The following is a 17,923-nucleotide window of genomic DNA, read 5'->3' on the forward strand; positions in this document are numbered from 1 at the left end:
TCTTCTCCATTCTTGCATTGTGGCAAGAGCCCTTTAAGCAGGATATGGATTTGTTTAACACATCTTTAACCCTGCTTTTCAGCTGAAAAGTCCTCTAGAACTGTTCATATAGATCAATAACAAACAATATTACAAGCAAAATAAATTTAAAAAATTTAAAAATTGTCCAGTAGCACCTTAGAGACCAACTAAGATTGTAGGCACTATCTAAAAAGCATGACACTAAAGGTAAAGGGGATAAGGAGGGAAGAGAAAAAAATAGGTATCAGTCCTTAAAGTTATATAGTACCAGATTGAGTGAAATCAGTTCAGGGAGAGTCTGTCTCTGTTGTAGCCTGGGAAAATAGATGTGGCTAGGCTAGAGGACATTTCAGCAAGGGAGGAGCATGATGCATCTGGTCTCTCAGCAGAGTAAGCAGAGATGCTTGTTTTTCTTGATAGCCAAAGATCATCAAAATGAAAAGATCCAAGTGAAGGAACAATTACTTTTGACTGAGGAACAATTTCTGTCAAGCAGTTGCACGTTGCTTACCACATCAGAATATTGCTTCCAGGATGGTTTTTGTGATGGAGATGTTAAATGAAAACTAATAAAAATCACGCAACCAACTTTAGCTTCTTTCAAAAGAGGATATGAAAATCAACTGTGTCCCACTTTCATTTTTTACTGTCCTGGTTCAGAGACTCCCAGTTTCCAAAGCAGTGGGCTTGTCCACACTTGAATATTATTTACCTGTTGATCCAATTCAAATTAGACCGGAGAATCTACACCTATTTGAATTTGTATATGAGAAGCAACTTTGGTCTTTCCTGTTCATGCCAGGCCTCTTTGTGCTCACCTTCAGCTTTGTAGATTCTGTCATGGCGATTAAGTACTACCAGGGTATGTGCGCAGATAGCTGGCCACACATCATTGTTTGTTTGTTTAAAATGGGGAGACAGAAGGATGCAGTCAGGTAATTTAGGCCGCTCAGGAGTGTGCCCAAAATAGTTATGAGCATGGCTGGAAAAGAAATGGGGAAAAAAAAACCCAAGGAAGTAGTGGGCATGAAAAGGAAAGAACAGGAAGTCACTCAAAAGCTCTGAAACAATCTGTGCCCCTGAGTGGAGTGGTTTAGAGTCCCCTTTCTCTCAAGTTTTTGGATTATCCCTACATAGCGTAAGACCAAATTTACAAGGGGGAAACATCAAGACTGATTTTATTTGGAGGTAATATCATGTGGCCTATACAAATTAAATGGGAATGCAAGTAGTTGCAAACACCCAGAGGACAAACCCTAAACCATAGGTAGGCAAACTAAGTCCCGAGAGCCAGATCCAGCCCAATTGCCTTCTATATCTGGCCCACAGACGGTCCAGGAATCAGCATGTTTTTACATGAGTAGAATGTGTGCTTTTATTTAAAATGCATCTCTGGATTATTTGTGGTGCATAGGAATTTGTTCATCCCCCCCAAAAAAAATTTACTCCAGCCCCCCCTCCCCACAAGGTCTGAGGACAGTGGACCGGCCCCAGGCTGAAAAAGTTTGCTGACCCCTGCCCTAAACCTTTCCCTAGTACAGGCCGCCTCAGCTCCTACTCCAGGTTCAATGTGAGATTTGCCATGCCTCTTGACTTCCAGGTTGGTGCCTCCGGGACTTCCGGGTTGGTGCCTCCGGCAATGGTGGAATTCCTCTGATCGGGAGGAATTTGCCCCACGGGAATTTGGGTCTGTACCGCCACGGCGAAGGCGGAGACCCGTTAAAATCACAGGCGGGAGAAGCCTGTGAACGTGGGATTCGGCGGGCACCTTTTGCGCCTCCCCTACTCACGGGGAAACCCGGTTTCGGGGATCCGGAGCGATGTGGGGTGGGCGGCGCGGTGCTTTGAATCGTCTGCTTCTTCCACGGAGTGAAGCCGTATAGCTGTTGTCGGAGAGCACTGACTTTTTCCTGTGGACAATTTGACTCTAAAGTAATTACCCGTGAGTAGAGCTGAATTCGGAAGAATTGGATTTTTAAACGTTTAATCTGGCATCGAAACGGGGAGGTTCAATACAGGAAGTCCACCTCCTCCTTTTGTAGATAAACTGAAGCAAGGAGGCTGCAAGCTAAATTCTTGGAAAGCCCTTTGTAAAAGACTAAATTTCCATCGGTAAATAACTAACCCCCCCCCCTTTTTGGAGACAGAAGAAGAGGGGGGGAAGTGGTGGACTGAATATGCCTGTAGGAGAGAGTTAAGAGAGTTAAAATACTGCTGCTCTGACCCTGGAAATGGGCTGCTAGCAGGATTGATGTTTTTTGGAACATCCATTGACAGCGTTTAGAACGTTCATTGACAGGTAGCTAAACAAGAGAATACATTGTTTCTACTGTCTCCGGTTGTTTTCAAAAAAAGGAGGAAAGTAACTGAAAATTGAAACTAACTTTGGATTATTGAAACTGTGTTTAAAAGAGTACATACTGACCGATACAAATAGAAACTGTTTTCCCCTAGTGGAAGCTTTTGAAATTGGTTACTTTACAGGAGCTGGGCTAGGGGAATTTCCAGCTGCAAGATAAAAAATTGTGAGACTTTGGAATTGACCTTGAATCTCTTAAGTGTTATGGCAAATGGAAAGGAAAAAACAGACGGGATGTCGACAGAAGAGGCCTTAGTGGCTGCATTATTGAAAATAAACGATTCGCTGGAACAACTTCACAAGAAAACAGACATGATAAATCTGAAAATGGATGCTGCAAATATTGAAATTGACTTAATCGTAGAAAGTTTAAATAACTTGGGACAAAAGGTGAATACCAATTCAGAAACTACCCAGAAATTGACACAGGAATCTACTCTGATACGGCAAACTGCAGATGAAGTCAGGGGAAAAACCCTTCCTGCTGAATCTAAAGCAATACAACTGGAGAGGAGAGTCCCATCCATACAAAGACAACCTGATGAACATAAGCTGACATTCGTTATGATTGAACTTAAAGAAGAACAGATGAATTTGAGGACCAGAGCCCTATCTGAACTGGAAAAGGAAAGCTTGACAGAGTTCCAGGAGGCGACAGGACTAACATCGGTTGAGAAAGAGAAGTATTTGGGGGTTAGTATGACCGCCAAAAATGTGAATCTGTTTAAGGATAACTGTGAAGGATGTTGGATTGAAGAGAAGGGGGATTTGGAAATATGGACAAATCAGAAGTTGTTACTGTTGGGCCGAGTTACTGTGGTGGAGATGAGGGCTGCTGTGTTGCTGGGGATGTTGCTTTTGTTTCAAACATTGCAAGCTTTGGATGGGATGGATTGTTTCAGGAGGTGGCAGAGGGATGTTTCTAGAGTTGTTTGGCAGGGCAGGAAGCCTCGAGTAAAACTTAAGATATTGATGGATGCCAAAGAAGGAGGTGGACCTGCCCTGCCAGACCTTTAAATTTCATTGTGAACCATCTGCTTTTTGCTGGTTGAGAGAATGGCTGCTTCTTGAAAGCACTGAAGTGTTGGACAATGGCAGACGAAGTTGATGGACTATATGGAATTGGCGGAAATGACTGGCAAGATCCGAGACCAGGGAGAAGAGTCGGTGGAAGAAGATTGGAAAAAGTTTAAAGACTATTTATAGAAATATTGTAAAATTAAGGAATGTTAGAAAAATGTTGGAATGAAGTTATATGGCTTTAGTAGAAATGTTATAAGGAATTAAGTATAAATAGATTAATAGAAAATTAAAGGAAAAATAAGGCAAGAATGTGTTAAGATAATTATAGGATAGAAAACAGAGTAAGATGGAAAGGAATTGCTGAAACAATTAATAGAAGTGGAATACAAAAAGGGAGGTGTGAGGAGGTCGCTGGAAATAAGTGAATGAAATATAAGATACTGAAAATGTTTGAGGTGTTTTTAAATTGTTTTTGTTTGTTTTTGCTTTGTTTTGTTAGTCCATGTAGTGTTTTTGTATTGTATTTGTATTGTTTTTTCTCTTTTCTTTTTTTGTTTGTAGTGTTGTGTTGAAAATGTTGAAAAAGTAATAAATAACATTTTAAAAAAAGAGATTTGCCATGCCTCTCTTTCATCACTGCTCTGAATTTCTTTGATTCTCTTTCTTCCCTTTCTCCATCTCCTTAATGTCTCCCGACCCCTTCACTCACTGGCTCCCCTTTCGCTTATGTTGGGTTTGGGCAGATTTAGCTAAACAGGGGCTGAGTGGCAGGTTAGATAAATAGGCCAATACATCGTTTGTGTGTGTGTGTGTGAACTAATTATTTAGTTATTTGTTTAGTGAGTCATATTTTGAAAAAATGTTTTACCACTTAGCTTTTCCTTAAGTCCGCCCTCTGCCCTAGGGATAAGGGAGGTAAGAAATCAAAATAAACAAATATGTTTATGACAGCCATTTCTTAAACTGTTTACTAATCACCACTTCAATATAAAGCATGCCTTAGGAAAGAATCTGCAATCTGTGACAATTAAATTTTTTTAATAAAAAAAAATCCAATCTTATGCTTGCTTTGATGTGAACAAAATATTTAATAACAAAATCTGTTCTGCTCAGCATAAAATATCAACATGACTCATCAGCAACAGATTGGGTTTCCTATGTGCATTTTTACAAACACCTCCAGTGCATATTTATGCAACTGATTTATAATTAGTTGAAATGTTGGGGTTTTCCTCCATCGATTTAAGGAAAGAAGATGCAGGAAGATACCAGTTGCAGAGGGAAGGGCAATGAGGAAATCTCCACATATAAAGGGGGGAAACAAACATTTCCCCCCAACCCTTTGTGTTTCGAACTAAGTTCTTTCTCCAAGCACTCTTACAGTTTCAATCTTGCTTGCAAAATCTTGCAAAATTTCATAAAAATAGCTGCAGTGGTTTTCCTGCAAGCACAGCTTTACAGTTTTGAAGTGGTTTGGAAAAAAGGACTAAATCTCTTACATTGTTTTGTGGACACTTTTTATGGGAAAACATGAGAGGTCACTTAGATAAGAAACCCGTCAAACTATAGTCAAATATATCCAGGAAGGTTTGCGTTGGGCGCCTTTATAGATGATTGGGGTAGGTGGGAATAAAAAGAATTTGTTTTGTAGATAACTATAATGGAGGGAAGGTGATTTTACAGACCTGGTTCTGCTTAGTTTCCTGGTCCTAGTTGAACTCTCACATGGCTGCTTTCCATCATTCCTGACACACTGTCCATGGGACTGTCATGCTTTGAAGGGAGGTTCTCTCATACCCAATACTTTTGCAAGCTACCTTTAAATGTATACCTCTAGCCTGTTCTCTCAATTTCTGTTTTACCTACTTATTGGATGGGCTAGATCCCACAGGTGCATAGCTCACTTCCTATGGATGGCAGAAGACTGCAAGCAGACAATGTGCTCTAAATGCCCACATGACTGAAATTTTTGGTATTCAGCACCAAGGATTTTAATTCAAGAGATCTTGCCCAACAAGATTATTAAGCAATTAATACAAAACAGCATTTTTGCTAGGCCTTAAATGTAAAAAAATAAAAAAAATGTATTGTAATTTATCAAGCAGAAGAATATTTAATATCTTGTTTCTTTCGAGAACACTGAAGCGGTCTTCTCACAAAATGTGAAATTACTGTATGACTGAAATCCACTGGTTTGAATTTGTATTAGCCTTCAATATATTTTCTGTGCTCATAAAATAAGTAAAATAACTGCATTGCATACATTCTAAAAGTAATAGTTTTTGACAGGGCCGGCCCACCCATTTGCTTCACTGAGGCAGTCGCCTCAGGTAGCAAGCTGGGGACAGCTCAGGGAGCAGCAGATCAGGAAAGAGGGGCATCCTCCCCCACCTTTGCCCCTCCTCCTTTGGCTGTGAATGCAGTGCTGCAAGGAGGGCAAAGCCAGCAATGGGCAGATGCACCTAGACAGTGGAGGGAGATGGAGGAGCTGTTGGAGCAGTGTACAGGCTCGGCAAGGAAGCATGAAAAAGAATGGGGTGAGTGAGCAAGCAAGCAGGCAGATGACAGAAAGCAGCCGCCTCAGTTGCTGACCATGTGCACCATAGGCAGGAGGGAGGGCTTGGCCTGGTGAGGTGCAAGGGAGCAGACTTGAAAGGAGGGGTAGGTTGTGGGCAGGTGAATTTGTGGCAGGTGAAGGCTGTGTGTGTGTGTTTGTGTAACTCCACCCTTGGAGACTCCAAGCAGGAGGGCAGCCCCCGTGAGCATCTTGGGCACTGATAGCGATTCCTAAAAGTAGAGAGTCCCTCTTCTCCCCCTCCCCATCCTGGCAGCAGCATCCACTCCCCCTTCCATTAGCTTGATGGCAAATGCAGCTTCCTAGGAATATGGGTTGATATTCTGGGTAGAAAGCTGAAAGGCTCTATTTCTATGAAAAACACGTGCCGTTTTCCCCCCTCCCTTTACTTACTCTTCCAAAGGAAAGCAATGTGGGACGTGTGGGAAGGAAGGCGGGTGCCCTTTTCTGATTTGTCTTAGGTAGCAAAATGTATTGGGCCGGACCTGGCATCTTATGCAGTGTCCAATGCACCATTTTATCTGATTTTATGGGTTCAAGTTTAGTTATTGATGCCAAAGGATGCGGACAAGATGCTTTCAGTTGTATTTTTAGGTTTTTACTGGTAGTTTGATTGATTGTTTTTGTAAGTCAGTTTTGTGGGACGCGGGTGGCGCTGTGGGTTAAACCACAGAGCCTAGGACTTGCCGATCAGAAGGTCGGTGGTTCGAATCCCCACAACGGGGTGAGCTCCCGTTGCTCGGTCCCTGCTCCTGCCAACCTAGCTGTTCGAAAGCACATCAAAGTGCAAGTAGATAAATAGGTACCGCTCCGGCGGGAAGGTAAACGGCGTTTCTGTGCGCTGCTCTGGTTCGCCAGAAGTGGCTTAGTCATGCCGGCCACATGACCTGGAAGCTGTACGCCGGCTCCCTCGGCCAATAAAGCGAGATGAGCGCCGCAACCCCAGAGTCGGCCACGACTGGACCTAATGGTCAGGGGTCCCTTTATCTTTACCTTTAAGTCAGTTTTGGCCTCTTGTGAAGAATGTGACTGATTAATAAATAGCAACAACATATCACCTCTGCCAGTACAGAACAAGCTGAACTTTCAAGGACAGGTTTCAGCTCACTGTTTCACCCCAAAGGTAAGTCCTGATGGACAAGCTGGAATACAGCAGCAGGGGGCACTGTAGTAAGACAAGGGAATCACCAGAATTGTGGGAGGCTCCTTACACAAGCAGAAATGCCTTTAGAGCAGGCATAGGCAAACTCGGCCCTCCATAAGTTTTGGGACTACAACTCCCATCATCCCTACTAACAGAACCAGTGATCAGGGATGATGGGAGTTGTAGTCCCAAAACATATGGAGGGCCAAGTTTGCCTATGCCTGCTTTAGAGCCAGTACTGATTGCACAGCGCATGAAATGCCTCAAACGAATATTCATTTTCTCCAGCATCCTTTGGGATCTGTGCAGTCTGACTTCAGTTCTTGGTGTTCATATACAGATTTCCCTGCCAAACCGCATCAACCACAGCAGCACAAATTCTATAAACAAATATGTAGAATCTGCAGTACACTGCAGCATTTCATACATCCATTAAAATGTTGTAGTCCCCATCATTACTACAATATTAATTTAAAATTTTATCATCCTTGATGGCGTTTAATTTCTTTACTCTATCAGTGTTTTCCAGACACATGAAGTGTCACATTGAGGCAAGATTTACATATTCATGACATGATTTGTATTCAGGATTCTTTGTTAAATGTTTATAAAAGATATTTTCCTCTTACCAATATGTAATTAACCCACATGAGTAGCCAAGAAACCTGAAAATCTGAATTCTGATGTGTGCTTTTTTTCTATTTTGAAGATGGCAGTTTGTTAGGCAAATTTCAAAAATACAAAATGACCTAAAATGTTATAAAGTATCATCCTAAGAAACTTCCATTCAAAAGCACATTGGAAGGTCCCAAACAAAGTATACAGAAGTGAAGTTGTAAACTTTATTTATTGTTTTGTCTTCTGATTCCTATACGAAAAAAATATATATTTAAGCTAAATGACTAGTTATTTTGGATTAATGTCCCAGATATGTCCAGTTCAAAGCCATATATCCCATTAACTGGGTTGTCAGGTCACAGCATGCAGAATCAAGACTCTGGACCTCAGTTTATGAAGCTAGAGGTGAGCACTGGGTCTGCCCCAACTACTCTTGAGCACCAGCTTTGGAAATACGATCCTAGTATCTTTAATCCACGGTTCCTTGTTACATCCAAAATTGGGAACTGTGATTTAATGTGGACTTACTAACCAGGAACTTAAACAACAGAGCGGTGCTACATTCACTTGGAACACTGGCTTGTGGGCAAGACTTCAGATGTCAAGCATGGTGAAAGGAGCTGTGTGGCTGTGCATTTTGTCTAGCCCACAAAGCTGCATGACTCCTGCCTCAGCTGACATTGGGCATTACATCTTTATCGTGGAGACTACTGTTATGTAGAGGGGGTCCCAATGCTATTTAGAATTCTGGACAATTCCAATATTATGTAGGAAGACTCAGGGCTGGTACACCCATGGGGCAAGTTGAGGCAACTGCCTCAGGTGGCAGGATTCACCAGGGCAGCAGGTCCTGGTGACAATATTTCTTCCTCTGCTTGTTCCTAATGTAGATCTTGCCACACCTTATCTTCCCTTGTGTGGAACGGGGGCATAATTTTGGAATCCACCTCAGGAGCCAAAATGTTTTGGGCCAGCCACACATACACCAGTTGTTATCCACAAGACAGCAACAGCTATGGAAGGGAGTAGATGTGCATCTTCAGGGCAGGGTTAAACACATAGATTCGCCATAATTGCCTCCTCATGCAAGTAATACCTGTGAGTCTTGCCCACCTACCAGTGTTCCAAGCAAATGCTGAAGCATCATTGTTCTGAGGGCATCGCTGTTCTGTCAGGCTAATGAAATCTTAAAGCTGTAACAAAGCTGTTATATATTTTAAAGTGTTTTTTTTAAAAAAAAAATCCTCATCCACCTTATATGTAAAGGTAATATCAATCCTGAAAAGGCTTGACATTTTTCCAGCTCCTAAGGGTTGCTAAATATCCTACCGCTTCTTTTGTGGGGGACAAATGGTTCTGTAAAAGTCAAGAGGGGGGCTATTCAGCCCAGTTCAATCACATTCACCGGCAATGCTATGGGATGTGTTCTGTGGCAATTCTTCTGACCTGAAACACAGAACATTGTCTGTGTGCTTTTCCTTGTATCTTCACAAGTAAAAGGAGGGACTTCACTTCTTAAAATGAAATCTGCATAGTCAAAAGGGACCCTTTTGAACATCATGACCCAAGAGCATTGTGGGACGAGTGGGGATACCTGCCACCTAACTTGGAAGTTTTCTGTTGAGTCAAATAATGTTGTATAAATGTATAGAAAATTTCTACATTTCACACACACTTTTGTAGGTAGGTACTTTGAGATGAGCTGTATTTTTATCATTATCATCAACACCACCATCAGAACTGTCATTTACTTTGATGCAAAAATTCAGTGAGGGCCATTTTAATACACACATTACTTTCCTCAAAACAAACATGAAAAATCTGAGCAAGAGATTATGTTTGAATAAACACTGCTCCTCAAGAATAGCCAGCTGTTGAAGGGACTTTTTTTTTGTTCTTGGCTCAATGGTAATTTGGTGAAATTAAGGTAAACGAATTCATTTTGAGTAAAAACGGATGGATTCAGCGTTTCTATTGGCTGAGCTGTTGCTATAGTAACAAATTCTTAGCAGCTGAAATCTATTAGTACTGGTCTTTTTCTCTCAATCTCAGGTTAAGTAGAGAATTTGTTGACATGAAATAACTTCCAAACACTTTGCTACTAATGGGAACTATTTATCTGCCCTCTACTAATTAGCTGTTGACTGTGGCTGAAATATATTAAATAACTGGGGGAGAAAGAAAGCTCATTTTCTCTCATGAAGAGACAGAGTGCCAGTAGAATTGCCAGTAGAATTGTCTGAAACTGTAATCCCAAACACACATACCATGAAGTAAGCTTTATCCAGCAAAGTGGGACTTTTTTCTGAGTAACTACCTATGCACAGGGTTGTGCTGAATCCTGGATTTTGAAAACGTGAGATGGAAGTCAAGATGGACCCCCAGGGATCTGTTGCCTTGTTGTTTATACAATATCATACAGCTGAGGATCAGGTCACATCTTGCTTTGTATCACTGCAGGTACTGCTTGAACATGTACAACTGCTGGCATAGACCTTTCTGTTTTTTAATGGGAAGCAGCTAACCTGGGACAGATCAGCTGTCAGCACTGTATGTTTAACAAGTAACACTTTTCCTAAATATCAGCTGCTGTTTATGATGTATGCTAAATAACTGGATGGGCGGCATGCCAAACCCACAAGGAGACATGACAGATTGTCCATGAAGCATGATACTTCATGTCATGTCTGATAGGTATATACCCCAGCACTGGATGCACAGTGGAGCAGCTGAAGGGACTCAATGCAGTTGCAAGCAGACTTTTTCAGATGTCGGCTCACCATATGTTGTTAGTTTTAAAGTTATCATTCCTGGCCATTGGCCCTGCTGGCTGGGACTGTTGGAGTTGGAGTCCAACAGCATCTGGAATGCCACAGGTTTCTCACCCCTTGGTATTCAGTTCATTAAATATTATCAGTTATAGTAGATGTGCATGCATGGGACTCTCTGCATTTCATTTCACTTTATCGAGAAAGTATCGACTTTCTCCCTGACTGCCTAAGGTCCTCCAGATGTTGTTCACTCCAACTCCCATCATCCCTGACCACTGGCAGGCTGACTGAGGTTGAAGTCCAAAGACACCTGGAAGGTGCTATATTGCCTATGTCAGCTCTAAATAGCCTGATGTTCCTCCTTGGGGAGCCAAACTGTCTTCCCACCCTACCCCATCTCATAACAACGTGACAGTGGATGGCCATAGAGAACTGTGGCTTCCCAGCATGTACTGAGTTTACACCCTTCTATCACTCCAGCTTTTCTTCTGCCCAGAAATAATCTGGATATTGCTAATCTTATACACACACTAAGTTCCATTGAACTTAGTTGGATTTGCCTTCAAGTAAATTGTACAGGATTGCACTATTTTCACTAAAACGGCCTTCTAATTAAGCCAACACTATCAGAATGTTACCTCTCATATTGCTAGAGACACAGGAAGAGTGTGGAATAAGAACACTCAAGATAAATTTGTAATTCAAGGTTAGCTTTAGAGAGAGTAATTGAATGCAGAAAAGACAGTAAGAGCTGTTCAACAGTGGAACGGACTGTCCCAGAAGGTGGTGGACTCTCCTTCTTTGGAGGTTTTTAAACAGAGGTTGGATGGCTATCTGCCAGGAACACGTCAGCTGTGATTCCTGTGTTGCAAGGGATTGGAATGGATGATCTTTGGGATCCCTTCCAACTCTACGGTTCTATATAAAACCCACAAATCAACCACGTGAGACAATTGTACACATGTGCCTTTCATTATGTGTGAGCCCACAGAGGAAAACCCTTGCAACTGCACACTGTGCATGAACTGGGCATACATGCAGAGAAACACATGTCCTTCCAGTTGCCATACATGTTATAGTGTTCCTGTGAGTTGTAACTAGCAAAGCATTCCATGGCAACAGCCTTTGTGATGAACTTCTTCCAAGCCTACTGCTTGCCATTCTAGGATCACGTAACATGACTTAATGGGGAGGATGGCTCATAATAGGAGCCATTCTTATCATGGGGAAAGCAAGATGTGACCTCATTCTCCAATGAATACTATTGGATTCAGTCAAGAACTGGAGTGTTTCATGGTTTTCCTTAAGCAGACACAATAACTGTGACCCTGCCAACCACAAAAAGAAAAGAAGTGGTGCCTTGTCACCATAATTCCCCCCAAAACAGCTCTGCTGATAGTGCATACAAATAAGGTAGGGGCTTTCTGTCTCTTTTGACCAACTGGCTAATGCTCTAAACAGTTCAGCGTTCCTTGAAATGCAAGACGTGAGTCTTCCCACCCCATAGTATCACACAACGCTTCTAGTATGATAGGAAATGTGCTCTGCTTTCACAAGCTAGTTAGCGTTACAGGACACAATATGGCACTGAAAAGCTGTTTATTTGGTCAGCTTCCAAGTCATGGCAGCTGCAGCTGGCGATTAGCTTTGTGTGGTGTCAGTTGCATTTTTATCCAGTGTGACTGCGCACTGTTTGTTTTCTTTTGAAGACATTTGTCCTTGTTGCTAGCACAGCTGCAGATGGGGGCTCTTTGGATCAGCATTCGCAGAATGCTTTCTGTGGAAGGTGGGGGAGGGGGACATGACCGACCCCCCAGAAATAGACCATCTCCATGATTTTTTACTTGGAAAACAATTTTGTAATAAGCTCCCTACCACCACAATTTTAAGCAGTGTGTGTGTGTGTGTGTGTGTGTCTATAGGGAACCACGTGGCTGCCAATTTGCACTCATGTTTCTGGAAACTGGGTGGATGACAGGAACATATTATTTGGCAACAGGCTCTGGTCAAACTGATTATGCAGGTTTACTCACAGATGCATTCATGGAATACACAAGAATGCAATTTGTGCTTAAGTATCACAGCCAGTACAAGAAGGTTAAGGCTTCTGCCTTTCCAGCTTGTTTCTGCAGCTACGCTGTTCATAGCAGCTTGCTGCACAGGTGTTAAACAGGTGATTCATGGCATGGAGATACATGTCATCACCTGGTAATTGCTGCTGTTCAATGCATGGTTACAGAGGCCTGTTGAAAAGTTGGCAGCTGTATCGGAGTAGGGAAGGAGGCAATAAAATGCTGTCTTCAATTACACATTGGCAAAGATTCTGCACTCAATGTAATGGATCAAGGAGTGCAATTTGGCCCAGCATCTGATATCAGTTTCCAGTTGGCTGAATCTAATGGCTCCAGGAAAGCCTCAGAGACAGTAACAGAATCAGAGCGTTCACTTTTACTACCTGTACAGAGAATATAGGCATCCCAAGGATGACCAAGCTTTTGCCCCTTTAGGAACTTCAAAGCAGGGCAACACTTAGTGGATGCAACTTTCCCCATTGTTGCAACACAGGGATTAAAGAAGCTGAGCCTTTACCCTGCCCAAAAGCTCTTATACATTAAAACAAACTCTTGCCTCTTATAGAATGTGAACATCCTACTCTGGGCATTCTCTTACTCCGACCTGCATGCCATGTTAGCTAGGGTGTTTTCATGGGTTCGTTGTCCATTGGAACAAAGTTAACAGCAGGCATTCATAGCAGCAGCCCATATCTTCCTGTCTACAGCTCAAGGAAGCTTTGTGCAAATTAATGTACACCAGCCTTCCCCAACCTGGTGCCCTCCAGATGTTTTAGAACAGAACACCCATCAGCTGCAGCAAGTATGGCTGGGATAGTGGAAATTGTTGTCCAGAACATTTGGAAGACACCCTGTTGGGAAACACTGTTGTTGTTGGCTTCCATCTGTCTTACGAGACAATGGAGTGTGCCTTTGGGAGTGAAATCAAGCAGCTGGAGAATCGTAGCATCTGCTGTGGCTGCAGAGACCAGTAACTCATAACTGTTGCCTCCTTCACTGTTTTTGCTGTTTTAGCAGCACCAAAGTGACCTCTCTGGGGTGCAAGCCTGGTCAGTGCATATGGAGGTCCTGGGCTGCCTAGATGACATGACCCCTGCTCTTGGCCTTGCTGGTGTGGTCCAAAGGAAAGCAGAGAAAAACATCTGGCACCAGTTTGGCTGCAGGAGTTGCCAGAAGGAGGCATACAAGACACTATCCAACTGTCTTAGAGACTCCACTCCAGATTTGTGTGAGGTTTACTCCCTAGCCTTTTCTCCTCCTGAATATGTCCCACAGGGCAGCTGGTACAGATTCTTCCTCAGGGTTTACTCCTGAAGCCTTTCTCACAAATGAGTATAGCTGCAAGGCAGCAGAAGTTTAGGACCAGATTTTTTCTTCCCCTGGATGGGTTACTTTTCCAGGTTGACAAGTCCATTTGTTGTACACTAGCCATAATTAGTAATGGAAAACCAGTATTTTCTACCCATAACATGAGCATATGGAAGTTGTGTAGGGCATTGAAGGGTCTGTATTGTGGAAAGCATGAGGTGGAATCCAGTTTGTGTCATTGAACTCATGGAAGGTCTTTTAATTCTGTGGTTACCTCTCCTCTTATTCTGATATTGGAGATATTCACTGGGTCAAGTTATGGAATTTCTTCAGAAGGTGCATCTGACACCTTCATTACGTAGTTCTTGTGTATGATGAATACACACCTCTTTGCCCTGGCAGTTGACACTGCAGACATACCGTTTTAAGGCCCACATAATAATAACAATAATAATAATAATAATAATAATAATAATAATAATAATAATAATAATGTCTATGACTTCTTCAAACCACCATTGAGAAAGCTTGGCAGATAAGCCATGATTTCTTGCATTAAGAAAAATACAATTCTAACACCTTAGTATCCAAACAGAAAACACCCCACTTATTCTCCAAGCATAAAACATAGGTATGGAGAAGGGGGCAGTGGAATCATGCTGCTGGCTTTGCCCCCATACCCTGCATGGCAGTGGCCATGCCCCCTTGATGCCCATGCATTGGCACTAGCATCTGCAGAAAGCCTAGCACAAAAGAGGTATGGTTTTGTTTTGGTTTTGGCAAAATGAGCTTCAGGGAAGACAAATTGCCGTTTGGGGTTGTTGAAGTGCTTAGCGGGGGCAGGGGAAGTCTTAGGAGAATAATGGTTTCAGGATATTAAAGTGGGGAGAGAGAGAGAGAGATGAGAATAGAAATTACAGTTGAGCATGCTGCTTATATACCACCAGCTTATAATTCTTCTGATATCAGCATCTGTCCAATTTAACAAGTGTTTTGCAAGGTCAGAATATAATCAAAGCTATTTAATGATAACTTCCTTAAAGGAAATTGTAATAATCTTTTTAATACTCATATCATAGTCTCTTCTGTCACCAGTATGTTGATAATCTCCCATGTGGAAAAGCCATTTAATAATAAGTCTTCATTTCTCTCCTTTTTTTAAAAAAAAAAGTCAAAGAAAATTGGTGTAGGTGGCAGCAATCATAAACAAACACACTTACTAAAGTATGAGCCACAGTGAGCACAGTAACCAAGCATGCATAAGAAATCACTGCACATATGTCTCATATGATGGTCAATGAATCATTATTAATTTTACAGATTAATTAAATACCAAGAACGACATAACTGAAAAAATGGGATCAACTAATTCATCAAAAAGGGTGTTACAGAGAGACAGACCCAAGTGGGGTTTCCACCCTAGATATGAAACAGAGACTGAGATTTGTGTGTGCTACTGACAGAATGTAATCTAAGATAAAGTTTAATTGGGCCATAAATCTCTTGCTGGAAGGAAAAGAATTGGGGGGCTGTGATAAGAACACTGAAGATTCTGGGAGTTGGAAAGGAGTATTAAATCATCAGCGCCTTCAAAAACTGCCCAGCTTTTCCTAGGCTGAGGGGGAAATTGTGAAGATCTGTGATGTCCACAGTAACTATGGCATGCATCATGACTGCCAGAGCCACATTCTCTAGAAATGAGTGCATCAGTCTAAGCTGGGCAAAAGAACTCCTGGTCACACAAGCTACCTGAGCATTCAAAAGTAAAGCTGGAGTACAACTATACTTACTGGCTAGGAGCACTTCTGACTCAAACCTCATCTTCGTTTGGCTCTAGGTGGGACCTCAGGCACTGAGTCAAAAACTTGCCTCCCTGGAATGCAGTGGACAAGAGAACTGGAACTTGGTGTCGTCTGAGCAGCAGTTTCATGTAGATGTTAAAGGAGCATGGGTAGCAGAGTCGATGTGGTACATCATAGGTAAATGGGCAAAGTGTAAAACTGGAATCCCTTAGCGTTATCTTCTGAAACCTTCCAGGAAGGACATGAACCACCATAAAATGGCACCTCCCATACCAATCAGGCAGTCCATAAAAATGCTATGGGCAATGGAATGCAAGACTAAGAGGGTTGGGACATGTAGAACCAAGACTGTCTCTGTTCCATAAAAACAGTTCGAAATGAGCCCAGAAACCTTATGAATCTGCCTCTGAGCTTCTTCCTTCTACCCAGCTTCAGAAATCAGCTATTTTTTGTTTGTTAATTTTCTAACCTGCACTAACCCATATGCATCCTATTTTGGGGGGAGGGGAGCAGAACAGAGTGATCTGCAACACAACTGGTCAGTTAGTTAAGTATTTATATTTATTTACTTGACTGGGGGAGGCAGCTATGCCCACGTTCTATGGCTGAACCTTTTACAGGAGGTTTCTGGAAATATTGCAAAATACTGATGGGAGATTAGAATAAAATTCATAAGGTATAGAAAGAAATAAAAACAGTTAATGTATCTTAGCACACTTCCAGTAATATTTGTTTGTAGACTGGCTAACATCTATCATGTTCAGCAGTTCCCTGTTTACAGTCCATTTTGCTCATAAACTATATTAAGGAACACCTAGCTATGGCTAATTTAGGGCTCAGTTTAGGTGCTTAGCGCAAGATATAAGCACATGCTTATCCAGGATTCAAGAAATAGCAGCTTAGGGAGATATTACTTTAGCTATGTGCAGTTGTTGCTCAGATCTGTTTGACAGTTCTCTCTATTCCACTACTCTAAGGACCTATTTGCAGTAAGAGACTGCAATCAAACCACTTACTTCAGAGCACTGCCATTAAATCCCACGGGTCTCTTGTGATCTGAATGATACCTAGAGCTTAAATATATTGTGTACATCTGCCCCACTATCCAATTTAAAGACACACAAGAATGGGTCTCTTTGAAAAAAATCATTGTTTCCACTTCCTTTGTTTGTACATCACTCTGTGGAATGTTTGTGAAGCCCTTTGGGTTTTCACATCCCTGCCCAAAATAAAATGTCTTCTCATGTCTCTGCAGGTTCCTATTGACATGAATTGAACATGGTCTTAACTGTTTGTTTGCTGCACTCTAAATTAAGCTGAAGCATACCACCAAAATATTTTTCACTTCAGTATATTCCAAATGCTCCGAGGAAAGATCAGTTACCAGTGAGGTTTCTTTCCCTGGGCATGAGGGGAGAATTTCAGCACAGTGTGTGTGAAATTAGAAAGGCGAGTCCTATTACTGTTAATGGAAAATTTACTCTGCAATGTTCTTTCATGGAAGGCTGCAATTTTGTTCTGTCCATTTGAATTTTCCTTAGCATAAATTCTTTGCTCTGGTGTTAAGCATTCCAAGTGCTTTGTTAACGCATCCTATGCTGGCAACCAGAGTTGAATTGAATTTGCACTGACATATGTTAGCTATGTCACAGGGTTTGGTATAGATTTTTTCCTGTCTTCCTATTACACAATGCCTTCCTTATATTTTCAGGGAATGAAGTGATGTTTATTCAAGCAATTATCATCCTTTCTAAAATGGGAACCTCCTCAAATTTGCATTTTTTAAAATTCAATTTTATGTTATTTCTCTGTCAGCAGATTGCCAATGCACACCTGTATCCTGTTATATAGCCTTCCCATTTCCATCCTCTGCTTTACAAGATAAATAGGTGCCCTAAATGGAATCCAGTCCAAATCTGCTATCTTTCAGTTTTGACCCTGTCCATTCATGTTACATGACAGTCCACCACCTATTTATGTGTCTTCTCAAAATTACCCTGCATTGCCTGTCCTGTATCCAAATTCCTTATATTAACCAGCAGTCTACTGTATATGGAGATTAACTAGCACATTTAGCCCAGTTTCCAGTCCATTTGGTTACCTTCTAACTAAATGTGATTGGTCAATGGATCAGTTAATTATTTCAGATTATGAATTTTAAGTAGAGATTTCCCATATAACGAAGTGACTGACTGCAAGCATCCTTTGTGCATCTCTTGATTCTTGGAAT

The 17,923-nt window shown here is 41.8% G+C and overlaps 1 protein-coding gene across 1 annotated transcript in view; it reads left to right on the top strand.

The window, feature by feature from the left end:
* LOC310699244 (uncharacterized protein) overlaps nt 1–17,923 on the top strand; it is a gene marked incomplete at its 5' end in the record, with an annotated part of 52,207 nt that overhangs the window by 27,497 nt on the left and 6,787 nt on the right. The window contains one exon of the mRNA XM_083486870.1: nt 15,729–15,870. Within this exon, the coding sequence (XP_083342996.1) occupies nt 15,729–15,870 (142 nt within the window). The remainder of the gene's footprint in view (nt 1–15,728; nt 15,871–17,923) is intronic.

Source organism: Podarcis liolepis (genome assembly GCF_965112155.1).
Source record: "Podarcis liolepis genome assembly, chromosome: 2".
NCBI classification, from domain to species: Eukaryota; Metazoa; Chordata; class Lepidosauria; order Squamata; family Lacertidae; genus Podarcis; species Podarcis liolepis.